Source organism: Carcharhinus amblyrhynchos, chromosome 12 (genome assembly GCF_965287045.1).
Source record: "Carcharhinus amblyrhynchos chromosome 12, sCarAmb.v2.hapA, whole genome shotgun sequence".
NCBI lineage: Eukaryota > Metazoa > Chordata > Chondrichthyes > Carcharhiniformes > Carcharhinidae > Carcharhinus > Carcharhinus amblyrhynchos.
In genome coordinates, this window is record NC_137335.1 from 45713927 (window position 1) to 45741021 (window position 27095).

A 27095-nucleotide genomic window follows, 5' to 3' on the forward strand; every position below is an offset into this window, starting at 1 on the left:
GGTTTCAATAACGAGTTAGCCATCTCCGAAGAACAGGGTGGCAGGGGAGGAGGTCAGAGATGTCTGTGGTGGGGGGAAGATGTGCCAGCAATGTCTGTAGTGGGGGGTGTGGTGAGGAGGGAGCAGGGAAGGGGAGGCCAGTTGATGTCTGTGGAGGGGGGGCTGAACAAGAAGGCCAGCGATGTCCAATGACATAGGTGGGGGAAAGGGAGGCCAGCGATGTCTGTGTGGATGAGGGGGAGGAAGGGAGCAGGTTAGGGGAGCCAGCAATGTCCGTGAGGGGCGGAAGGGGTGCCAGTAAATTCCGTGGAGGAAGGGAGTGGGTTAGGGGAGCCAGCGATGTCCGTGAGGGGGGGAAGGGGTGCCAGTGAAATCCATGGAGGTGGGGAGGGGGAAGGGGAGGCCAGCGATGTCCGTGGAGGGGGGTGGAAAGGAAGACAGCAATGTCTACTGACACAGGTGGGGGAAGGGGAGGCCAGCAATGACCGTGATGGGGTAAGGGATGCCAGTGAAGTCCGTGAAGGCGGGAAGGGGGAAGGGAGGTCAGCAATGTCTGTGGAGGGTGGGCAGGAGAAGGGAAGGCCAGCAGTATGCGGGGCTGGCGTGAGACCAGCGATGAGGGCAATGATGTCTGTGGAGTGTTGAAGCCAATGATCTCAATGCCTGGAGATTTTTAGGATCTCCCAGCGAAGTGCACATGCACGGGGTCCCACTCATCATGCCGATTTCAGCCTCTTCTGCGGGAATAGGCCGTGCCTTTTGTTGTTTAATGATAACCGCATGCTAGTGGCCTCTCTAGTGCACAGAGAGTGAGAGATTCATTTCAGGAAACACACTGGAAAAACCAGTACAATTTACTCCAACACTCACATGACTTTGACACTTAGAAATTTTTGGGGAGATATCAGCCTCTTGCATTTGTATGATGATTGGTATCAGCTGTGGGAAAGTGCAATCAAGTATCTTGAGGAACGTGAAGGGAGAGGGGGCCATGCTGGTGAAGTGGTTAGCACTAGTGAACTGGGTTCCAGTCCCAGATCAGGTCACTGTATGTGCGGAGTTTGCACGTTCTCTCCATGTCTGCATGGGTTTCCTCCGGGTACTCCAGTTTCCTCCCACAGTCTGTAAGATGTGCTGTTTCGGTGCATTGGTCATGCTAAATTCTCCCTCAGTCGCCGGAGTGTGGCAACTCTGGGATTTTCACAGGAACTTCATTGCAGTGTTAATGTGAGACTACTCGTCACACTAATAAGTAAATAAAATAAAATTACTATGGATCTTGGAATCTGAAACACAAACAGAAAATGCTGGAAAATCTCAGCAGGTCTGACCAGCAGATCTAAGAAGAATCATCCAGATGCGAAACATTGGCTCTATTCTCTCTTCACAGATGCTGTCAGACTTGCTGAGATTTTCCAGCATTTTCCATTTGTGACCTTCAGGAAAATGTTATTGGCAGACTTAACCTGAACTGCAGATAACCAAATACACAGCACTGAGCTCCAATGCATTGATGTCCTGTTCTTTCTGACTTGTGTAATGCAATCTGCATAGATGTTAAGTATTTGCCATTTGATTTGAATCCAAAGTTAGGATTTCTTTCTTTTAACACAGGTTTCAGACACATTTGGCTCAAAAGAGAAGATAAATCTTTATTAATCTCACCTCATCTAAACCTCATTGTTGTTCTACTTGATCTCAGAATAAATTAACCTTTTTCTTTGGAAAACGGCCTTACTTTGTTCTATGTATAATTTTTTCTAACATAAGGAGTGATGTAGTCTGGGAGAGAAAGTTAGTCTAGTGTAAATAGATCATTGTGTCCCATGATTGAATTATACTGTGCATTTAATTATCCACTTTGAACAAGAAAGGTTTCATGTGATTTGAGAAAACAATTCAGGAAGTCAAATGTTATACTACCAATACATTTGTTTTAGGTTTTTTTTAAATGGTAGATCAAAATTTTACATTTTTATGCTTTATCAAAACATATGTTTTAAAGATTGATTGATAGAGTTATTGTGATTCTTTAAAAATGGTTTGAAATAGCAGTTTGTGTTTGTATACAAAACACTTTAGGTCCAATGAACAGGGTTTTAAATCACACATGCCAACAAAACTAAGAAGTCCAATAAAGTAAATAGCCTTTGCAAACCACAAACAATATCTAAAGCAGGGTGCCAGATAACAGTAAAAAATGTCAATATTTGATGACAAGGGTTTAGAAATATTTGAAAGTGAAGGTTATTATGTCAACATGATTTACTGAAATGCTTTCAAGATTTTTGTTCCCTCTTCATTTTTTAACAGAAGCAACAATACTGAGCTATGATGGAAGCAAGTTTATGAAAATCCAACTACCTGTTGTAATGCACACAGAAGCAGAGGATGTATCACTGCGATTTGTGTCCCAGCGAGCCTATGGAATCTTAATGGCAACAACGTCCCGGGATTCAGCAGATACTCTGAGACTGGAACTTGATGGTGGTCGTGTCAAACTTACCGTCAACCTAGGTAACATCCATTTCAGCATTGTGTCATCATACTTTTGAATAGATGTTTTAAATGGTTCATAAGGTTGCTTTCAGAATGTATTTGAAAATTTTGAAAAAAGGACTTAACAAGAATGAAAGATGCAAGAAAACGTGTTGCCATATGTTACAAGCCCATCTTTTGAGACTTGGCTTTTTCCATGAAAACAAAATTATCATTTCTGTTTCATCATGTATTATACATTTTTAAATTGCTTATTATGCTAAAAGTACAACTTTCTTTCTCACATGCATTTAATTTCTTTCATACTTCAATTTTGCATCTTTTTATAATCTGAAGCAAGAAGCCCGTCCGTGTAGAATTGTAAAAGGTATTGCAGCCTACACACATCTGTCAGACATTGCATATTATAGTAGACCAAAAATAATCTTCAAGGAAGATTACCATTGGTCAGCCGCTTGATACTTATAAACAACTAGAATTGTTCTCAGATGAACCATCAGAGGTTTTTGCAAGAGGCAATGATTATTTGGATGTGCCCACTGGAAATATTTATGGAGTGGCTTAAAAATTGCAGACACACTAGTATCTTGCTCTAGTCTCTAGGTTACAGTCTATTCATGAACAGTAAAAGATATTTGACTCTTTCCCAGTTCAGATATCATATTTTATTACAAATGCGCAACAATCTGTAAAATACAGATACACAAGAAAGAGAAAGCTTGTGATTTCCAGCTCCAGTCAGAGTACACAAATATAATCCTATTTTAACTAAAAAATTAGGCCACATTATGATTGTCTAAGTCTATATTATTTAGGGTAGTTAGACAAGGTTGAGAAACTTGGAACAATATTATTTTGTCCCATCTTTCGGAAAGTATATATTTAGCAATTTCTAACTGTGCAAGTGGTGATAAATTGAATACTAACTGACCCTTGAATTATTATATGGGCTTCTGCTTTTATCACTTTATTTTTAACAAATGCAGTTTTCACTCTATTCATTCTAATCATATTTATCTTTTACAAATCCATTTTTATTGTATTGTGGTGATAGTTACACCCTTGTTTTGGTTCAAAAGATGGTACACAACCCTTCAAAGGCCAAGGTCTGCGGCCCTAAGCAAACAGCCATGTGAACAAGAATGTGCAGCCTCTTTTACAGTGAAAATGCTTGCTTTAGTCTTACTCAAACATATTTTTGAAACAAATGAGGAAAAGAGGTACATTATACTTAAAAGAAAAGGTTGAAATCTGTACACGTTTCAAGTATACTACAAGTTTGCATTGCTGAACACCATGGTTTAAAATATGTATGCTTAAACATACTTTGTCAGGTAAATGAAGATGATGTTGATGAAATCTGTTGTGTCTCCATTTTGTTCATATTAGGAGTGCAGACTTCCTGAGATAGAGAACCTTTTTGACAACCACCCATGATTGCATCATGTGTTTCAATCTATTACATAAAATTGTAACATTCCCAATGTTGCTCATTCTCTTCCCAAAGTACGATGCCAGCACATTGAGCAATTTTTTTCAAAAAGGCCATTTCCCTCTCCTCCATTATAAACAATCTAATGACCCTGTACAAAGAAGTTCCCACCACATTTTCTTGGAACTGGAATTTAAAGCTTTGATTGAAATGACTTGATTTGTGGCAATGTTAAGATCTAGCTCATTTTCCATGGAAATGCAACTCTTAATCCCTGGAATTTCGGAATTTATCAATTTGTAATTGCTGGATGCATGCTTGTGTAACAAATGAAGGGACTCTCATTGTCGTCCCTTCCTCAAGTTAGTTCCCGTGAAACTTCAGATCTGGAGTTGCAAAGAATCCTGATGATAATTGTCATTCTGAAGCAAATTCAAGCTTTTTAGTCAGGAATGTAGCTCTTTCAATGCAGTTACTTGGCCATCAAATTAATTTATTATTTTTTGATAAAACCTGTTACACTTACTATTAACCAACCAGTTGGTTGAAATTTGATGGTTTTAAGACAATTCTTCAGATTGGAAGACATTAATAAAAGTCCTGAGCTTTGCATGACACTTCAGGGCCAAAATACAATACAGCCCTCCACCACTACCTACGAAAACAGAGAATTTAGCACTCAGCCAAATTTCCATTCATGGCAGTGGGACTGGAGAATCCCAGCACAGATGAAATCAGAGAATCCTGGCCTATAATTCTCTCCAAACCTCTCTATTATGGTAGATTACTCAAGTGTTTTAAGCCGAACAACAATCCATGTTTCATCTATTTTTCTCACCACTAAATGTTTTTAACCTGCAATTATTTGTATCACAGAGTTTTACTGGGAAAAACTGTCAATACATAACATCCTACCAAACCATTATTTGAAATGGTATACTGCACAGAAAGAGTACTCCCACTGAAAAGAAGGCAAAGTACCACTGGATGAAAGGGTTCTATCAGTTATGTTCTCATATTTTTGGAAGATGACAATAATAAATTATTCTTCCGACAGTCAAAAAAAAATGCCAAGTAGTGTATCAAGTAAACAACAGCAGTCTCACTTGAATGGAACATTGGAAATAAAACTTGAATGAGAGGGATGTAAAAGAAAATCTAAAGATCCAATACATTTTCCAATGCTCTTTGACCTCAGAAGCCCTAGAATTATGAGAATCTATAGTATTTGCCTCCGTCCTGACCTAATAACTCTCGCCACATGATTATATACATTATCATTTTTTTCTGCTTTCTAATTCACTCGACAATCTGTTTTTACAACTATTCCTGTTATTGCCTGACTCACCACAGATCCCACCCCAGCTTGTCCCACAATAGTCGAGCATTTTTATTGTTTTCTTGGATGCATTCTTCAATCAAAATGTTCATCCCACAGAATGGAATGATTACAAGGTTTTGATTGTGATTTTGGAATCTAAATATTTTCATTTTAGAATGAGAACATAATTCAGAAAAAAGAAACCCAATTTATTAATCCTGAAGCAGTTTCAAATTCATTCAAATTAATACCTGCAATACCTTCATGCCCGAGTCATTGCTTTTTATTAAATCTGTGTATTGTCTTTAACTGGGAAATTGCTCTGAATTTGTGTACTCAATGCAAATGAGGAGATCATAATATAGATAAGTGAATTGGCCTTCCAGAGCACTATTTTAATCAACTCCAAATGAAGTAAGCAATCTGCATAAAATACAAAGCTCAAGTTATGAATTATAGGATCACTGTTGACCAGACTATGACTGAAATATTTGCTTGTATCCCCCACCCTCATAATTAAATAACAGGAATGCTGCAAGCATCTCCTGTGGTACCATTTCCAGTGACTCCAAAAGTAAGGTTTTCCTTGTTTAATAATCAATATGTTTTAAAATAGTTATTGAGGTGTTTAAAAGCACAGCATTTCCTGTAAGGAGATGTGTACACTTTGGTCTTTGGCTGTTTGCAACCACTTTTCTGTTGCGGTTGACGACACATGACAAACCCAGCTACATGAAAATAAACCTGGAATTTATATGAATAAAATTCTTCAAGGGTGTTAAAGATTATTTTGATCAAGGAGCATATATCTGTTTAAATATTGTTTTCTAGGACTTATGACGCTGTTCTCTATCTTCATAGTTAATGTAACATTTTCAGTTTTTCTTGCTTTTTGTTGAATATAAAGGGAAAGTGTATGATTCAATTGTTTAAATACAGCAAAAAATATTTGCAAGTATTTTTAAAATGGGGATATATTCAAACATTTTACAAGTTCTGGTTCAGAGATCTTTTCCACAACCGTAAAAATGATTTTCTTTAATTACATTGTACCTTCACACAAATATCTGATGATTGTGCACTTTTTCCACACTTAAGTTACATTCCTAAATTACTGATACATTTCAGGTTTTCATTTTTAATTCTTTTATGCAAGCAAATTAATGTAATTTTTGTTTTAAACCTTTGAAGAATCTAGCAGTGGTCGAAGCTAGGTGATCTTGCCAAATTACAACTTGTACCGCAGTATGATGGAGCACTGCTTATTTTCAAAGTAGACAGTTGTGTTCTTTCACACATGAGGAAAGGCCTGTGGCTTGTCTAGATCAAATATCTTCGACATGAGAAAAATATTATTTTTATCTAGGTTTGGGGATCATGTAGCTGATGTTTGCAGGTGGCCATCTTATGTTCTATTTTAATTCAAGACATATAGTAGGCCAAATAATAGATTGCATGGTGCAAAAGCCACTCCTTTATTAAGATTTGTTAACAGGACATAGGAAACTCCAGAGTAAAATGGCCACATTTGCGTGTGTCTGTCCCCGGAAGGGTGGAATGTAATTTTTGTGGATGTCTGCAGCTGTTACCTTGAAGGATATAATTTCATTTTTCATCTATTCTTCCCTATCTAGACTGTATCAGGATTAACTGTAATAACAGTAAGTTGCTGTTCAAAGCTTTTTCACTCTTTCTCTTCTACTTTTAAAACAATTTACAAAAGTAGAACTATATCTTTTCATTGACTCTCAAATATACTTTAAGAAATTGAAATGTACTGATTTGTTTAGAGATAGAATATACAAGACACTTGTCAGGGTGTTAAAAAATGTTTTTTAATGCATTTTTTTCAACAAAACCTTTCTCTTGAGTAGTTTTTTTTTCAGCATACAGGCTTAGATTGTATGGAATTCAGGAGATAAAAGTATGCCTTGCATTAAGTCTTTGTTGCTTAAGAACTATGTGGCAAAGTAAGAGCACGTAATGTATTTGGGAAAGATTAAGGTAATTTTAGAGTTTAGTGTATTGAATGTGAGATGGGTCTTGTGTAGATATCCATACTCCCAAGACTCCAATTGAAGAAATATTTTTTTACACCCTGTTTACTGCACATCAATGGTGGGTTGGAATCACAAATACATTAATTTAACACATAATATGCATGACTTCTCTTTAAATATGCTTCAGATAATGCATGGAAAAATATATGTATTTGCATGACTTTTGAAGGTTTTTAAATGTAGAAAAGGAAAGGATTGTGACTTTTCTTCTAATAATTACACTTGCAGAAAAGTCCAATGGCAGTCATTTTGCCAAACTAAATGCTGAAAGAACTCTGAGATTGGTATCAACACACTTAATCGCATGACTAATATAACAGCAGTTTGAGAAATGCTCTGAAATAACATTATTTTAATGTCCTAATAACGTAATATTAATGCTATATTTGTTAACATAATTTTCCTGTTCCACAAAATTGTTGCCACTTTATCAACCTGTAAACAGACAGAAAAGTTTATTTAACAAATTCACTAAAAAAAATCAAGATACAATAACCTTTCAATATTGCTTTCCTAATTAAATACTAACACATTTGTATTGTCTTCAAACAACTCTCTTGGAAATAATTTCTGTGAATGCCTACATCCATCCTATTTTAGTCAAGTACGGAAAGTAACTGAAGATAAACTTTTGTAAGATTATCATTCATTAAAAATGTTAATAAAGAAGTGTACATGTCTCTCAAATGTAACCTACCATAATGTGATAGTTTAGACATAAGCTTAATTTCTCAGAATTTTCATGATAGGAAAGGATGCTCCCATCTAGTCATGGATTTTTCAGACACATTTTTGAACTGCATTGTTTGTTGGTTCTGTGTTATTTTATTACTATACCTATATATATGGTGCAATGAAAACATTTTAAAATTTAGTAGGATATACACTGTTGGTGAGATGATAAGTTCAAAGTGTACTGATCACGTTGTGTACATTAGCAATTACAAACCCACTACAGTCTCTTACATGACACATTCCCGAGAGGGGACCAATCCTTTTTGATGACTAATTCACAGGCATTCTTAACCACTTGGGATATGATTAGCACCCAGAAGACAGAAAATGCACATTACATCATCAAATTTGGACAACTGAGGCAGCAGTTATAACAACTGATGCCACTGTTTACCTTATATCTGACATGAAAAAATGGGGTTGGTTTGTTGGATTCTATCTAGAATAGCCATAATATGTTTTCCTACCTAAGCAATTACTTTTATGAAGATGTGTTTCCTTTATATGTCTCTAAAAGGTTACTTTTGCACTTTCTCCAAAGGGAAATAAGTGTTATTTCACTCCTGGTATTTCTTCTCATTTTGAATGAGGAGTGCCTCAGGGGCACATGCATTCGTTCACCACTAGGAGAGCAATATAACCTTAAGAGCCTGCTTGAATCTGGTACAGGTGTATGCTTTCTCCACTGCTCTGATCTAATTTAAAGTGATCTAGTTTAGAGTCTTTATGCTGCCAATTCTCAAACACAGTTTGCAAGGGAAAGGAAGGTCAGAAATCAGGAAGTAATTTGAAACCGATGTCGACCCTCGAGTTGTTCATTCACTACTGCAGCCTCAGCTAAAAGTATGGAATTAGCTGCAGTGATTTAAAGATACATTTTCAGAAGCCTAAATCAACACTCCAAACACCATAGGTTCAGGTAAGTGAAGTCTTGGGAATTATTTTGTGTGGATTTGGTAGTAGTTTGTAAATTATTATAGCTACTCACTTCAGTACTCTCTCTCGGTAGCACAGTGCCATTGTGACAATTATTCTTCTTTGTACCATGATTCATTTATAGTTTGTGTATAATGGAGCAAACTCTAATAATGAGAAGTTAGCTACTACATTTTGCCAGGTTCTTTTCGATGACATTACTTAACTGGCTTTGTTTTGGCGTCAACATCCATGGTCTCCTAATTCAGTTGGAACTCGTAGCAATTACCCTGACTTTCATGTTTCCTGTTTGCAGTTAGGTGTAAGAAGCAAAGAAAATTTCCTTCTTTCATTGAAATGTTTCTCCTTTGCCTTATGATAGTAAATCAGGTCCAAAACAGAAACCCTGCAGATGTGAAGCACCGATTATCAGTTGCAAACAAATCACCCTGATTAATTAATTCTAGTCATTAGAACTATCACTGCAATTTTAATTTTGACAATGGTAGCTGATCTATAAGGAAACTAACTTTTCAAAGAAAATCATATCTAGTCACATAGGTAGGAAGATAGTTGATTATTTTGGATAATAGGCTGCTCATCCACAGAGAGATAATATTGGGATAAACTAGACATGAGGAACATTAAAGACACCTGTTGCTCATTTTCTAATAGGGTCTACATTCCATGGCATGAGTCAAGGTTGAGAACAGCTAACAAAGTTGATACCCCACAAAACCCTTCCTCTCTATTTTCCTAATTTTGCCAACATTTGAAACCTCTCTGCGGATGCAAAATGGCATATTCCTTCATATTAAAGATATAATTGACATATGCTACCAGTTTGCTTCATAAACTTCTGGAAATGTTCAACAAAAGTGCTAATGCCTGCTCCACTACATGTTATAGATTCTGTGGCATAATTTGAAGCAAAGTAGGAATTTAGTTAACATTCATCCCTCAGGGTGACTAAAAAAGATTTATTGATCAAGCATCTCGTTGCTGTTTATGAGATCCTGTCATCCAGAAAATTACTGCTTTACTGCTTATATAAGAATAGTCTCAGTATTTCAGAATAATATATATATTCATATACTTCTAGCATGGTGTAAAACAGGTTTTTCTTTGAGCTAAAATGATGTGGAAAAATATAGATTTCATAAATCATCTTTATAATTTAGGTGTGACATTGTATTTGAAATCTTTGCAAATGGTTCATTCCAACAAATTGTATTACTGTTTAATATTCTCATTATGATGCACCATAGGGTTATCAGATACAATTTTTGTTTAGTATTTACAGTAAGTTGACCTTCTAAACTAAATTATGAACAATTGTGAAATGTTCTTTGGAAGCCTGAGGGATATTTGTTGTGAGTATTTAAAATTTCACTCTGGCATTATAAATAACACACTTCTGATATTGGATGTTAGAGCAGATTGTTTCTTCAAGCACAGGAAGTTTTTTTTGCTATATGAAACCTATATTAATTTCATCTGAGAGTGCTCAAAGTTAGCATTCTGTATCCCAGACAAATATGTTTACTTATTTGACAAGACAAGGTCGATCTTGGGTTAGATGATGTTATTTATCTTTATTTTCAATTTTGTAATTGCCATAAATCAAAATTCAAGAAGCATTAATCCTATATTTGCTGTGACGTAAATGATACAGTAAAAAGTCTGACAACATCAGGTTTTAGTCCAACCTATTTATTTGATAATATACTCACAAGCTTTCGAGGTTAGCCCCTTCATCAGGTGAATGGAGAGTTCTGGCCTCAGACAGAGCATATAAAGCACAGACAGTTTAGAGATTACTGATTAGAATGCGAATCCTTACACCTAACCTGCTGTTCAAGACCTGAAGTGGCTGATAATTTGAGTGGAAGGAGCACTGATCACAGTTTAAAGAGATGTGTATTGTCTCCAGACAGTACAGTAAGTGAGGTTTTGCAAACCCAGGCAAGTCACGGGGGTTACAGATAGTGCGACATGAACCCAAGATCCCTGTTGAGACCGTCCTCATGTGTGCGGAACTTGGCTATCAGTCTTTGTTCAGCGACTCTGCGCTGTCGTGTGTCGTGAAGGCCGCCTTGGAGAATGCTTACCCGAAGGTCAGAGGCTGAATGCCCGTGACACCACAGACTTGATTTTTCTCGTGATGCAGTTCATCAGGAGCATTTTTCACCTTTGTTGCCAATGCAGTAATGTAGTAGAGTGGATGGCCAGATTGATTGTGCTTCATTTGTATCGCAGATTTTGGGCGAGTTCTGCATGGTGGATGATCCTAGCCTTCAGAATATTGCTCGAGTGAAATCTAAGTAGATAAGTCTTACAGACTGGGATGTTCACAGATCCAATTCTCAATCCATACAGAGTTAATTGATCTAAGTGGATGGTGGTCCCAATGACACAACTGCCCTTAACAGTAATAGTACAAGGATTTTACTTGACACTGCCAGGCATGTTTTTGCTGGAGGTAGCATGTAAAATAGGTCAGGTGGCTAGCCCACCGTCATCCTGCTCACCCTAAGCTGACATCAAAAATGTATTAGTTCAGTAAGTGCTGAAATTGGCAGTATGCCCACCAAATAAATTAGTAAGGCCAAATTATGTTTGCAGGCAAGGCTGAATACCATGCTGCCTAGCCAAACTATGGCTGATAGCTGGTATGGCATGAAAAGGGAAAACCAACTGATTTTGGGAGGGATGATCTGTGGTCATTGAGATCTCTCCCTCTTCAAAGACATCACTCCCCTCCTTTCTTCTATGTCACCTAGCCCATTTATCCTGCACTTCAATTTCCTCTCCTCCCTCCCCTCTCCCCAAATTGCCTTCTTACCTTTCTGGGGCAGCCATCACTCTCCTTCTGGCAAGGCCAGAAGCGTCTCCATTACTGAGCAATACTGACCAATCTGATTGGCCAGCAACTTCCAAAGTGAGGATGATCTCTCACTGAGTAGCAGAAATCCACGTTCAATCAATTTAGCCCACCCCAGTGACCCATGGCCACGCAGTGGGCTTGTTTTAGTCGTGTCAGCTTCTGGCCTCTTCCCGCTGTAAAATGCAGCCCAAGGATAGGTAAAGCTGTCAACACTCCTGATCATTATCTAGCAATCCCTGCAAGAAACCGGAATGTGTGGCTTAAGAACAGAATTGTCTTCATTAGGTTTACACCATACTCAAATAGATGACGGGTGACCATTGCCAAGAATCACATTTGAGATTTCTAGTAATAGAAATTTGAATAACATTCAAGAGCACAGCTGTGCCATCAAAACCATTTGCTCTAGCAAGAAGTCAAACCTCTATGAGAAGAGGAGATGGAAGGGGAAGAGATGGGGGGAATTGGTAAAATAGGGGTAAAGTATTGTCTTTATTTGAGTTTTAACATAAATTAGCTTTATATCAAGATATTTGCAAATATTGATGAAAATAATCCAAGTTCCAATGCACAAGCAGTTTGTTCTTTTTCCTGCGTAATGTACTTGCCTTAACATTGCAAAGCATCCAGTCACTTTGGAGGATGATTGACATGGACTGAAAACACTCTTAAAAATTCAACTGTTTATATTTTAGACTGAAAAATCAATGTGAGGGTCACTCCAAGGTAGACATGATATAAGATCACAGGAATAAACTTTTATCTTGATCGGGCAAAATGCTGTCCCAGTTTACTGGCTCTGCAGTAAAGAAAACTCATCGTAATATGATGTGCATGCCTTATCCAAAATATGCTCCATGAAAAATACAATCTTGTTGGCAATGCAAACAATCATCTCCGATTACATCAAGTCCACTTTGAACAGAGGTACCAATCTCATGTCAGCATTCTCTTCCAGAAATGGAGGCTCAAACCAAACTCCCATAAAACAACAGTCACCACATTTCATCTTGATAACATACCTTAAATGTGACCTTCTGTGGCAACTTTGTATGACATGTTCCTAGTCTAACTTATCTGGGAATAAATGGACTGCAGTTAACCTTCCAAGACCACCTGAAGAAACCACCAAGATGCAGTCAAGAGTCAACTTGATCCAGAAACTGGCAATCACCAGCACCACAGACTTGAGTGATGGCCCTCAAGTACTCCGTAGCTGAACACTGTGTACCTGTATGGATCAGAAGAAACTACACTCAGCTGGTTGATGTCCAACTGAACACTATAATAAGATGCATCACTGGAACTTTGAAGTCGACCCCAACACCCTGACTACTCATGCTGGCACACACCACCCCTCCAACCTGCCTCCAAACCAATCTGCCACAATATAGTAACTCTCTATGAATTTCAGCAAATTGAAGAAAGCAAATGCCTCCCCATCCACCAGGTTCTCATCAATATTCCCATCTCATAAGCCACTGGACCTATGCACCCCTGGCAAAGTGATTTCAACCCTGAAGAAGCTTGGAAAAAATGAGAAGACACAAACCAACACCTCATGAAAATCCTGACAAGAAGATCCTAGCTTTAACCTTCCCAAAAACTCATGGGCATCCTTAAACTACATCAATACAAACCATGGAAGATGCACAAATGGAAAATTGAAAACTCTCCTGTATGCAACTGTGGTCACCAAGAACAGACCATGGAACATACAAAGTATTCCTTGACTTGTGTATTGCTGTAGTGCCTCGTTTATTTTTCATCAGTTCTGGTATAATATCCCAACTTAACCATCTTGATATAAAATTATAATTGTTGGTCCACACCCAGTCAGAAATTTTGGCACATTATGACCCAGAACTACCAACCATACTAACGGCAAATTCATCATCAACAGGACTCGGGGAGTATTATTTCAAGCCCAGAGAGATAGCAAACATAAATCAGTTTACTATGCTTCAAGGCCAGAAACAGAACCAAAAGGCTTCATACTAAAAATTCTCAACAACATTATGGGATTGTGGTTCAAAATTGAGACTGATCATAAGCCACCAGTCACTCTTCAGAAAATAAAATAAACTGTGAAGATGCTGCCCAGAACCTAGCCGTTCAGATTAAAATTGAGATATGGCTCCATAAGTGTGTTTAAGCGAAGTGCTAAGCAATTGCAGACACACTGTCACAGAGACCATCAGAAGGAATCAAACAAGAGGATTTATATTTCACACAAGGAGTTAGAAGCATTCATACCTCTAATTACCAATACTTAACCAGCTACTGCAAAAATGGTTGCAGGGAATAAAACGAGCACAGCAACAAGATGCGAAATGTCTCCTGATAAGCGAATATTGTCTGGAAGGATAGCCAGATTATGTCCCCTACTGCAGTAATACTTTGAACTGCGCAAGCACCTCCACAATCATCGACAATTTATTAGCCTTCAATGAGGTAATAGTTATACTGCAAGCACTTTAATTCTATTTTTTAAAAACTTCAATGAGGGATAGCAAAACATCATGTGTGAGCCCAGCAATCAATTTGGTTGCCAGGCATTATTCATTCTATAGAGGGCTTATTTCTAAATGTCTTGGGGTACAGTAAAGTGCAAAAAGGCTGCCATCAATTTACTTTTCCATCAAGGTCGTGTGAGTGCAAGGAATATATTATTTAATTTTGAGGGGGAAAAAATTCTTCTTGTCATTGATTGCTACTCAAGTTATATTAAAGTAAACAAATTGCAGAGCTTCAAAAAGAAGCAGTCATTTAATCACTGAATAAAATTTAGATAATACGTAGCATTCTGGGCATTGTAGTGTCAGACAATGGGCTGGAATTTAAGAATAAGTTATTCCAAAACTTTGCAAAGGAATTCTGACTTGTTCACGTAATCCAGCTGACCTTGTTATCTCCAAGCAAATGGAGAGGCTGAGAGAAGTGTACGAAGAATGAAGACCGAGTTACCAAATATTAGTACTACAAATGATTTCTTGCCATCTGAGTTATCGATGGGAAAGAAATGGAGAAAATAACATTCATCACTGCCACACAAACTTCAACCCAATATCACCACAAGCGTTACAGTACAAGGAAGAACAGAGAATTGTGAAAAGGCTTGTAACTTTAATCAAGTGAGTTACCAGTACTGAAGCTTGGGAGTGACACTTGGAAGATGGATATGAGGTAAAATCATTGTGGTCCCAGATGACTATAGGCAGTGACTGGTGGCAATTTAACCTGAAGATCACCACACCTCAGACGAGGGGCAAGGTTGAGAAGGCAGGCCTTCATGAATAACCTCTGCAGATACGAAAATGAACCTGTGCTGTTGGTGTTACTCTGCATCACTAACCAACTATCCTGCCAACTGAGCTAAATTGACCCAATATGAGAACAACAGAGGAGGTATAATCATTGAAATAATCCTGTTAGCTTGGTTATGGAGTTAAGACTGAACAGGGTATCATAAGGAGAAACTGTAGTAGCTTAATACCCTTTGAAAGAAAGCTAACAGAAACTTTGAGCTCACTAGTCGGATTCTGGAGAGAAAGAAGAAGCAGAAAGCCAAAGCTCGACAGCCATCCAAGAGTAGAACAGTCACACTGACAGAAGAGAAAGTACAAAATCTCCTCAATTTGAGAAAGAGATCAGAACAAGGTTAGGGAATTTTGGTCAAGGCATCATGGAGACTAACCCTGTGAAGTCTGAAAGTATGGGAGTAGATGTATGAGGATGTAAATATGATAGGGATAAACACTTGGAGGGAGATGGAAATGTGAAACAAAGAGTTAATATCAGAAGCATACGATGTAACATCAGATGACTGAGGGAAATCTGGAGGGAGAAGTTCCATCCTTGTGCTGAAGTCCCAAAATTACAAGCCTAATTAAAAAATCATGGTTTATGAAATTATAGTCTTGAGAAATTTTGGGAAAAAAATGCCCCAAAAAATCCCTGTCCAGACCTGCTTGCAAAAAGAAACAGTATTGAAGATTGTAGTTGCAGATATTAGATCACGTGGTGGGACCTCTTCATCAGAGTGGTTCTCTCTCCCCCTGGCTGTGCTGTTGCTCAGTGTCTGAGAACAAAACATTTGGAAAGAAAAAATGGGGATGAGATGGGGGAAAAGCAAGAGGTCCATGGTCACACCATCAGCAGCTTATTGTTCATGACAGGATGAGTCTGAGCAAGGAGTTGTGTGCATGCATAAGGTAGTAATATGCCATCATCCTTAATGTTCTCACTAATATTAGTTTCCACAGACTCAGTTTCCACTGACCCCATATGGCAGAGGCCTCTTTGTACCCCAGTGGATCTGCTCTGTGTCTTCCTAAAGTGTGCTTTCTTGTCCTGCAGCAGTGAAGGAATAACATCAGTGATTGTGTTGCATTGTGTTTGGATGATATACTAGCCACTCTCAATAGCTAGAAGTTTGCAAAGGCCGTGAGAGCTGGGTTTATGACTGTCATGTTTGCAATTTGTGTGAGTCTGATGTTTAGTATCAAAGTTTTGGATCGCGAATGGGATCTGTGGTCACCCCAGTATTATGATTCATCAGCTCAATGTCCTGAATGTCTGGAATTGCTGATGGAAGAGCAGCAGGTGTTTGGTGCTTCAGCAGTTGGTGGTGCAATGGATAGTAGATGTGATGTGAAGATGCATTTACTGACCTTGACCACTTGCATGAGGTCATTACATTTCTTACAACACTGCTGCCAGTTTCTTGGCACCAGTTCAGGATCTAATCTATCTGGTCACCTGCTTCCATTTCCTGTTGAGTGTAGTCCTTTGGGCTTCCCCGTCCATGGCGGACCCCTTCCAACCACCTCCAACACCAAGGCCCGCAGAACCACATCCAGGAGCCTTCTCTGTGCTTCATATTCTTATTTGGAATTGCAGCCCAGTACAGACTGCTTTTAATAGGAGGAGGTTGTCTGTTCCATTTTCTCTCTGTGAATGATGCTAATATTCCTTTTGAGTGTTAAGGATCTGCTTGGAACAATGCTACAATTATTTAACTAAGAAGGCATTAGAAATGTGTGGTCTGCCCCACACATTTCTGTTGCCTCCTCCACAGCAACAGGTGTGGGCAGGTCTCAAATCAGGACCTCCATATCCCAAAGATTTCTTTTCCAGAGTCTTGGACAGTAATATCTGCCTCACTCTTTTCTCTAGCTTCCAGTGGGATTGGAAGGTTGACCTGCCATAAAAATTTAGCCTTAGTGTTATAGTGTAAAAATGCAGTGTTTTCTTTTGTGCAAACTGTTATATGGTTGTCTGGAGGCTTGTATGTTTGAGCACAAACTATTTATTGGTAGCCATAACGATGTGTTGCCATTTAAGTTGCCTTTCTCTTCAGCAATTATTTGCTTTCTCCAGACACCATTGGTTTGTTATGTTCTTTCCACAGGGAATGTTTACTCCATTCATTCCCAGAATCGTCTCCTATTTTCTTTTTCTGTAAGGTTTGCCATGTTCTTTCGAGAGGCTGATGCTTCAAAAGTGGAACCTTAATTTCTGTCTGTTTCACAATTTCAGGTAAATATTTGTTCACTTCCAATCTTTTTAAAGCATATTACCCTTTTCATTCTACTCTCGTGAGTTCAGTAGCTTTGTTTCAGAGTTAATTGCAAATTCCTTCTTCAAGCTTAACAACTTCAGCTAAGCATTCAGTTCCTTTTGGAGGCTTTATTACAGTGTCACTAACTGCTCTTTAAACTTATTCAATTCACTTGTTAGATCCTCACTCTGTTTCTTAGAAATTTCCTTATCTGCTTTTAAAGTCTCAATTTGCTCTTCCAGATTGTGCATCACATATTTCATATTCTTCAGATTGGATAAAAGTTCAATAATTTCATTGCTCTTTTCATGATGCAGTTCCAATATTTCAGCAATATTGTTCTGAATCATCAATTCTTTTTCCTATTCCAGGCATTTTTCACAACGATAGGTACTTCTGATACTTGAAGTTTATCTGGTTCTAAATTTTAATTTTCTGTATGTGAATATTGGTTCTTCATGCTGAGTAGTTTTCCCATTAGCAAACCCTAATTCTTGTGTGTTATCCTTCAACTCACATTCTTTAATTTGACTTCTGCTAATTGTTTCAAAGATGATTCACGTTCCTTTGTAAAAACTTTTACTTATCCTTTCAACCATTCAACTTTTTCTTGACATTTGCAGTTATGATTTTCATTTCAACCAGATCATTTTTCAGCAACTCATTGATTCAGGATGTTTGTGCTATCCAGTTTTTTTTTCTTCCAGTTCTTCAAGCTTTAACACGCGCTTTACATTTTTCAATATTATTTCTGTCTTTCATTTCTCTGCCTGTCGGTTTATCCTTGCCTTTCAGTTTGGTTTTTGGTTTCACTCTTAGCCAGATCTATCTCACTTGAAGTTTTGGCTTGTTTTAATTCTGTAATTGTGCTAATCCTGGCTTCATTGTTGGCTCTCAAGTGAAAAGTTTTACAAATTTTCTTTTCATCGCTTCTCCTTTTCCATGCAGCTGTTATTTTTCTGATCTTCAGTCTCTTTCTTGTACATCTGGTTTCCTCCTGGAACATTGTTGAGTCTTCTCTGCCAACTGGTTCATCAATTCTTTCAGAGTGATATTAAATTTATTTGTTCTCTTATAATTTTCCGAGGCACAAACTTAGACTATGAGGATCCAGAGAAGATTCTTCAACAGGGAAGCTCAATTGGTTTAAACTTGAGTTTTCTTGTAAATCAACAGAGTCTCCTTGAATTTGTTCTGTTGTTCTTCCTGCTGCTCAAGATGCTCTTCACTTCTTTGTGCTGCAGAATGCCTTTTGCATTTTGTTTGAAGGAAATTTAGCTGCTTACTTCCTTGTTCGTCTTTCGCCAACTCACACTATGCTTCAGTGCATTGCATTATGATACTGATAGTTCTAATACAGCTTTTTCTGAAGTAGTATTAAACATCATTTTTTTCTAGGGCTACGTATTGATTCTTCATTGAGCCCTCAGGGCAACTATGTCTTTGAGTATCTTTTCTGCCTGCTGTTGTGCTTGGCTGTACTTGGCTGAACTTTTCAATGTGCGTTTTGATTTTTCGACAATTGAATTCAAAGTTTGTATTTCCTCCTTGTACTTTTCTGGAGATGCGTAATAATTCTGCTTTGATTCAGATTTTCACTTACTCCAATCTTCCCAGTATTCAATCTTACTTTCTTCATTTTATCTTCACAAAGATTATTGTTCAGTTCACAAAGAGCTTGGTTCCTTGAAGACTTTAGTTTATTGTGTTCATTGTTTGTAACCAGTCTTGATCTTCAAATTCAGCTTTGATACTGTTTCATTTCTTCTTCCTTTTTCTTTCAGCAGGGTTTGTTTATTTTGGGTTACATCAGAGAGTTTCCTTTCAGATATAGGATATAGTGACATGGGAGATAGTCCAAAACAGATTCACCAGAGGAATGAAAGGATTATCTTATCAAGCGATACTAATTAGTCTGGTCTGTATCCCTTGGAGTTTAGAAAAGTAAGGGTGTCCTTAATGAAAGATATAAGATCCTGAGGAGGTTTGACAGTGTAGGTGGTGAGATGTTTTCATTACTGGGAGAGTCTTGAACAAGGGGACATATCTACATGTGAGATGTTTTCATTACTGGGAGAGTCTTGAACAAGGGGACATACCTACAAAATAAAGGGCCAGCCATTTAACACTGAGGTGTGTAGAAATTTCTTCTCACGGAAGGTGGTGAATCTCTGGAATTCTCTGCCCCAAAAGATGTCTGGATCATTATCGAAGGTGGAGGTGAATAAATATTTGCTTGATCAAGCAATAAAGGGTTAAGGGGAAATGACATAGAAAAGTAGTTGAGGCCGGCATAGATCAGCTATGATTGTATTGAATGACAGGGCAGCCTTGAAGGGCCAAATGGCCTACTCCTGCTTCTATTTCCTATGTTCTTCATTCACAGCCAGCTGCTTGCTCTATACTGCCACCTGTTGTTGCAGTTCAGTTAATGTCTCAGGATTTTCAAAAATGATGGGGGGGATTCTCTGGGTACATTAGCTCCTATTGCAATGGCCCAAAGAATCAGGCATCAGCACAAAAATGGGTTTTGCATGGGCGCCAGAGCCAATGTGATATACTCAGCCCCACACGCTGTCCGCAATTTGATTTCCATCCAGAGTGGGTCGGAACCTAATAAATACCCAAATGGTCTCTTTACCATGTCATTAGTGGGCTTGGAGTCAATTCAATGACTTCCTGCTATGCAGCTGCTCCTCCAGTTAGATTGGCACCAGGCAGGTTTCACTACAGATCTTTTTGATTTAGTATCACGTGATAGTAAAGTATTGTTTCTTGCACACTATGCAGAAAAAGCATACCATTCATAGAGAAGGAAACGAGAGAGTGTAGAATGTTCTGTTACAGCCATAGCTAGGATGTAGAGAAAGATCAACTTAATGTGAGGTAAGTCCATTCAAAAGTCTGATGGCAGCAGGGAAGATGCTGTTCTTGACTCGGTTGGTACGTGATCTCAAACTCAATGGAAGAAGGTGGAAGAGAGTATGTCCAGGTTGTGTGGGATCCCTAATTATACTGGCTGCTTTTCTGAGGCAGCAGGAAGTGTAGACAGAGTCAATGGATGGGAGACTGGTTTGAGTGATAGACTGGGTTTCATCCATGATCCTCTAACATTTCTTGCGGTCTTGGATAGGGCAGGGGCCATACCAATACAGCTGTAAAGAATGCATTTGCACAAGCTGGTGAGAGTTGTAGCAGACATGCCAAATTTCCTTAGTCTCCTGAGAAAGTAGAGGCATTTCACATGGAGGGACCAGGACAGGTTATTGGTGATCTGGACAGCTAAAAACTTGAAGTGCTCTCCCATTTTTACTTCATCCCCACTAATGTAGACAGGGGCATGCCCTCCATTATGCTTCCTGATGACTATCTCCTTTTTGTTGACATTGAGGGAGAGATTATTGTCATCGCACCAGTTCACCAGATTCGCTATCTCATTCCTGTGCTATGTCTCGTCATTGTTTGAGATCTGACCCACTACAATGCTGTCATCAGCAACTTGAAAATCGAATTGGAGGGGAATTTAGCTACATAGTCAAAGGTGTATATGAAATATAGTAAGGGGCTGAGGACATAGCCTTGCAGAGCACCGGTGTTCAGGATGATTGTGGAGAGGAATTGTTGCCTATCCTTACTGACTGCGGTCTGTAGGTTAGGAAGTCTAGGATCCAGTTGCAGAGTGAGGAGCCAATTCCCAGGCCATGAAGTTTGGAGATGAGTCTCATAGGAATAATGGTGTTAAAGGCTGAGTTGTAGGTAATGAATGGGAGTCTGACATAGATGTGTTTGTTATCCAGGTGTTCCAGGGTTGAGTGTAGGGCCAGGGAGATGGCATCTGCTATGGACCTGTTGTGGCAATAGGTGAACTGTAGTGGATCCAAGCAGTCTGTGAAGTAGGAATTGATTTGTGCATGATTAACTTTTTGAAGCACTGCATAATGATGGATGTCAGAGCCACTGGATGATAGGCATTAAGGCACGCTGCTTGGCTTTTCTTTGGTACTGGGATGATGGTTGTCTTGTTGAAGCAGGTAGGAACCTCTGATTGTGTTCAGAGGTTGAAGATGTCTGTGAATACCCCCGCCAGCTGGTCCTTGCGGGGTCTGAATGCTTGTCAAGGTACCCCATATGGGCCCGTTACTTTCAGTGGGTCAACTTTTGAGAAAGCTGTCCTGATGTCGGCAATAGTGCGCCCGGATATAGGTTCATCCGAGGCTTATGGGGTGAAGGGCATGCTCTTGCTGACCCCTTGCTCAAAACGGACATAAAATGTGTTGAGTTCAGTGGGTGGGGTGCATTGGAGCCAGTGATTTTACTGCCTTCACCCTGTAGCCTGTTATGCCTTGCAGACTTTGCCATAGTCAGTGGAAATCTATGTGATTAGCCTGGGATTCTAGCTTGGTCCAATTCTGCTTTTTGGCATCTTTGATCTCTGTAGATCATATCTTGCTTTCCTGTAAAGGTCAGGGTCATCTAAATTGAATGCCTCAGACTTGGATTTCAGGTGGTGATATCCCTGTTTATTCATGGTTTCTGGTTGGGAATCATGTGGATTTGCTTCTTTGGCACACAGTCTTCTAAACACTTAGTGGTGAAGTCAGTTACTGTAGCAGCATACTTGTTTAGGCTGATCACAGAGTTTTTTAAATACTGACCAGTCTAATGATTCTAAGCAGTCCCATAGGAGATCATCCAATTCCTCAGACCGACATTGCATGGCTTTCTTTGATGGATTCTCTCGCTTCAGTTTTTGCTTATAAGCTGGGAGCAGGAGCACAGCCTTGTAGTCTAATTTTGCCAAATTGTGAGCAGGCAATAAAGCGGTAGGCACTTCTGATATTTGTGTAGGCGTGGTCTAGGATGTTTGGACCCCTGGTAGGACAAGAGATTTTGGTGATGTCTTGAAAGGACGCTCTTGAGCTTGGTCTGACTTGAAGCCCCGACCATGATGAACTAGGCCTCGGGACGTTTCAGCTATTTGTGGCGGTGTATACGTCATCCAGCACGGTCTTCACGTTTGTGTGGGGTGAGATGTAAACTGCTATCAGGGTAACAGAGGTGAACTCCTGCGGAATGTAGTAGGGGTTGCATTTTAGTGTCAAGTATTCTAGATCCAGGGAGCAAAAACTATCTATGTCTAGGCATCATGAAGTGTTGATTAGAAGTGGACCCCTCCACTAGTCTTGCCTGAGACCTCTGTGTGGTCCATTCAGTGGATTGAGAAGCTGTCTGGTTGTCAGGCAAAGTCCAGTGAAGAAGGAGTGAGCCATGTCTCCGTGAAACAAAACACATAATAATCCCCCAGTTCTCTTATAACAGTGAGTCTGGCTTTAAGTTCCAGTGATTTGGATATTTGCTAGGTAGGGAGGGGAGCCTTGAGACCACGTTGTTTCACTCTCACCTGCAGGTTTTCCATACTTTCTGGAGTGTCTTCACAGTCGCAGAATTGCTGTGTTGGATTCCAAGGGTCCAGGAGACACCATCAACCCCTCAGCAAAGAGGGGTATTCTCCCCCATCCCCTCACTTATCTCTGCCCTCAAGCCCCCTTCACCTTCAGACTCCCAAATAGGTCTCATTTCCTCTTTTACAAAACAGAAAACATAGACTATTAATCAGGCTTAACATGTGGTTAGGATTAGTGAAACAACTTCAGATTTATTCACAGCTAAGGCTGTCACTGAAGGCTTTTGAAAATTAACCAACCAAAGTCTTCTCATAAACTATCACCTGAAGAGAGTGGTGGAGTCTGAGGGGGGAAGAGGAGCCTGAGTGCGAGTCTGAGGGGAAAGGAAAGCCGTGAGTGGGACACTGAGTTGGGTTGGGTCATGTCACCCTCGTGCCTATATGGTGTATGAGGAGAGGGGGGCATTATCTGTTATTTGTGAAGCAGATGACCCTTTTTGGTAAGATGTTGGTAGTGCTCCCTACCAACAGTGGAGCATTTAGTCAGTGGAGGATGGAGTTTCAATTCCATTTTTCTTTGGGGCAAGGGAGCTGGCATACAATTGTGGAGATTGGGGTGATCATTAAAAATGGTGGCATGGCCGGTGGGTCTTCCATAATGCATAAATTAACATCATCGCCAAGTGAGAGAATCCCATCTGATAGACACTGCCAACACCAGTGGGAAACTGTCCCAATTCAGGGAATCACAGCTGGGTTTTTTTTTTAAGACTTCCACATGATTCTGTGCCTCATTGCCACAACTGTGTGGTTTGTTTGGATATTGTCTTTTTCACTTTTGTAGCTTCATCATGGTGTTTCCTATCCCTCTTTTTAAGTTGTTCCCAATCCACAACTTGAAAACTAAAACGTTTTTAATATTTTTTCAACTACGTGAGTTCAAAGTGGTAGTCTTAACTTTCCATCCGTGGCTGTTTTCCATTCGAGGGAAGTGGAGCTTTAAATGCTTTCCTTTCTTCACAATGGCTCTGGAGTATTTTTTTTCTGTGTCTGTTCTTCCCACATTTGCAGTGTTTTGATGAAGTTATAATGCACTGGTGGGGCTGTTTTATTTTCCACATTATTAACTCTGCAGGAAACATTTAAGACATAAGGTTCAGATCACTTTGCTATTTTTAAGCCTGAGAATCAAATGGAAGATGATTTTCAGCTCTACCTGTTGTTTTAAAACCCTTTTTTTTGTCGATTTGAATTAAGCTTGGCCGCCACGTGTAATGAGGCCAGTTGTTGACCCATTGCAGCAGCTTTCCTGCAGCTGTGATCTGGATTTCTAGCCTTGGTGGATGTCCATTTTAAAAATGTAACCTTCACCCTCTTATTGTAGTAAGCTCACCATCTTGTGATTTGGCTGGGTTTCTTGACTCTATATTCATTCAGGTTCTTATTTTTATCTACGCAGTGCATTATTCTTTTGTCATTAAGTCTTTTTTTCCTCGATCTTGCTCACCATTTTACTGATCAAGCCAGGTCTCTTGACTGTGCGCACATTCAGGCCTGACAGTGGAGCTTGCTTAGCCAGTCTCCAGCTCTGCCTTTGACTAGGTGCCCTTCTCCCAGGTCAGTCTGCAGTTTCTTTACTTTATAAGCTTTGGGATTTTGGAGTCTTTCCAACACTGCTACCATGTTGTAATGTTGTTTGGTTTCTCACTAACTGGTCAAGAGGTTTGTATGATTGAACATAAACCACTTGTGGGAAACCCATAACTATTTACATCTCCAAGCCCTGCATGGGTGCCATCTCTATGCTGGCTCTGTACACACAGTCTATCATCATGTGACTCTACATCAGACAGTGGGCATTACAGTTCCAAAATCCCACATTAGCTGTGCCCTGCCTGAACACCTTAATACCACAAAAGCTCCAAAGAAAACATAAATCAATCTCCCTCTCATTTAATTGTTAAAAGTGATGAATATCTGAGATTATTGTGCTCACAAACTTTGTGCAAGGTTAGAGGTTAGAAATTAGGAGAAAATGTATATTTATTCTCTCAAGGCTGCGGAATAGTTAAAAACCCAGTGAAAGCATTTTATTTTGCTTCAGTCAGCAGCTTTAAAGTTTCCGGGAAGTAGGCATAAATGGATCTCTTTTGCTCTGAGTATTTTATAATTTCCCGATTAAACTTGTCCAACTGTGCTGCTAGATTTATTTTCAGGCCAGTGAAGGAAGGCAGTTTTTTTTTCTCTCTGTAAATCATGAAGCAGTGGATGTACAGCAAGTTTGTGATCGAATAATCATGCATCAAATCTGGATGGACCAGACGTTTTTTTTCTTGCTCCCGTTGCTTTTGTAACTCCTAATATAACTTTCAACCCAATGTCACTTTTGAAATTCTAGATTGTTCTGATCCTTTATATTGTTAATCCTTTTTGTCTTCTCCCAATTTTTCGTTTCCTCCAAGAAGGTGAGACTCACTGCTACCGTAAGAACATAAGAAATCGGAGTAGGAGTACGTCATCCGGCCCCTCAGGCCTGCTCCAACAGTCAATAAGATCATGGTTGATCTGATGTGACCTTGACTCCATTTTCCTATCTGTGCCCCATAATGCTTGACTCCCTTGTCAACCAAAAATCTGTTTGATTTGACCTTGAATATACCCTAAGGTCTCAGATCTGGGAGTTACAGAATTCATAGAATGGAAGTGCATATTTAAAGTAATTTTTAATAAAATCAGAAAATGTTGGAAACTTTGACATAAAGTGTCATTCATCTGAAAGGTTGGTGGAATTTAATTCAGGTAGTGGCATTCTCGCCTGCCGCTGGAAGACAGATGAGAGTTCCATGCCACTTTTCTGGGAAGTTCTGCTATATTAAAGAGCCAAATAGGCAATGAAAATGCCAGGGTTTTCTCCGGGATCTGAAATCGTATCCTCTAAGAGCTGCTGGCGAATCAGAGGCCTGCAGCTCTTCATTGGATGCAGCCACCAGGAGCATTTGAAGCTGTCTGCAATTCACCCAGCAGATGCCCAGGCCATACGTGAGTGAGGACAGAATGGGGATTGCAGGATAGAGTTCATGGGAGAGGGAATATAGAGAGCTTGGAGGCAAGGGTAAGGTGACACTCATTAGACACTCCCTTCCCAATACTGAGTCTTTTCATTGGGCACTGAGTGGCTGATAACAAGGGTGTGTCGCAGAGGCCATTACCAAACCTGAATATTCAGGTTCTTCACACTAATTGTCCATTTGAGGACCTCAGCTGTTGTTGGGAGAAGGTGAATACAAACCTCTCCGCCCAGATTTCTGTGGGAAGAGGGCTTCCCACTCCACATCCTCCACTCTGATTAACTGCCCCAACTCCTACCACTCCCACTCTGTCCCCAGGCTTATCTTGTAGAGGGCATTAAATTCTACCCTTTTTTATTCTCGCCATACAAATTCTGCTTCCATTGTGTATTTCCAACATTTTTTTTGTTTCCAGCATTTGTCATATTTTATATGAATGCTCAAATATTTTTAGATGGTTTAAGTTGTTCATGTTTATAATTGTTTAATTGTTTCAGTATTGGGGTTTGAACTTTGAAAAATACTTTATTAATATTACCAATTTTTCTCAAAGTGCAGCGTTACTGAACTGTTGCTCATTAGAAATGTTTATTGTTCTAAAGCTTTCTTAGACTGATCATTCATGAGTATCAACATTGCAGTAGCTATATCAGGATTCAGCAGTAAGTGAAGATGAAGCTTTCAGTGAGGTCAGAAATGAGAGAAAAGACATTTCTCACACCTTCAACCAATCTTTTGCTGCTGACAATGTCCATGAGTCAATGAAAGATGATCCATTTACATTTCGTAAAATTCCAGTTGTAGCAAATTGAAAGTTTTGGAGAAGATTAACTTGAATGGATGGATAACTTTGTACGTCAACCGTTGATGCGTGAGGTATAGAGTGTGCTAAAGTCCGGCTGCACCACTCAACCCAAACAATGTTCCTAAACCCCAAAACTCCACTGTCGTTGTCTTTTGCTGACATGTGGTCTGATGTGGCATGTGCCAAAGCTACTTCCCTACTAGCCTTCGTAAAATAAAAATGAAACAAGCAAATTTGAATTTTCAATGTTTTACATTTTAGCCAATTGAACCGCATGCTTTCTTTTATAAGGTACACTGAAAACGTAACATGAAGGACTTGAGTATCAAACATTGCTGCATTTATGCCCAGCTTTATAAGCAGTGTATACATAATGAAGTACATCTTCCTCACTATTGTTGGATAG

The 27095-nt window shown here is 39.3% G+C and overlaps 1 protein-coding gene across 1 annotated transcript in view; it reads left to right on the forward strand.

Annotated features, from left to right (window-relative positions):
- Positions 1-27095, forward strand: part of nrxn1a (neurexin 1a) — a 1747513-nt gene that overhangs the window by 890772 nt on the left and 829646 nt on the right. Inside the window, exons 11-12 of the mRNA XM_080200471.1 lie at positions 2314-2517; positions 6887-6913. Coding sequence (XP_080056597.1) covers positions 2314-2517; positions 6887-6913 — 231 coding nt within the window. The remainder of the gene's footprint in view (positions 1-2313; positions 2518-6886; positions 6914-27095) is intronic.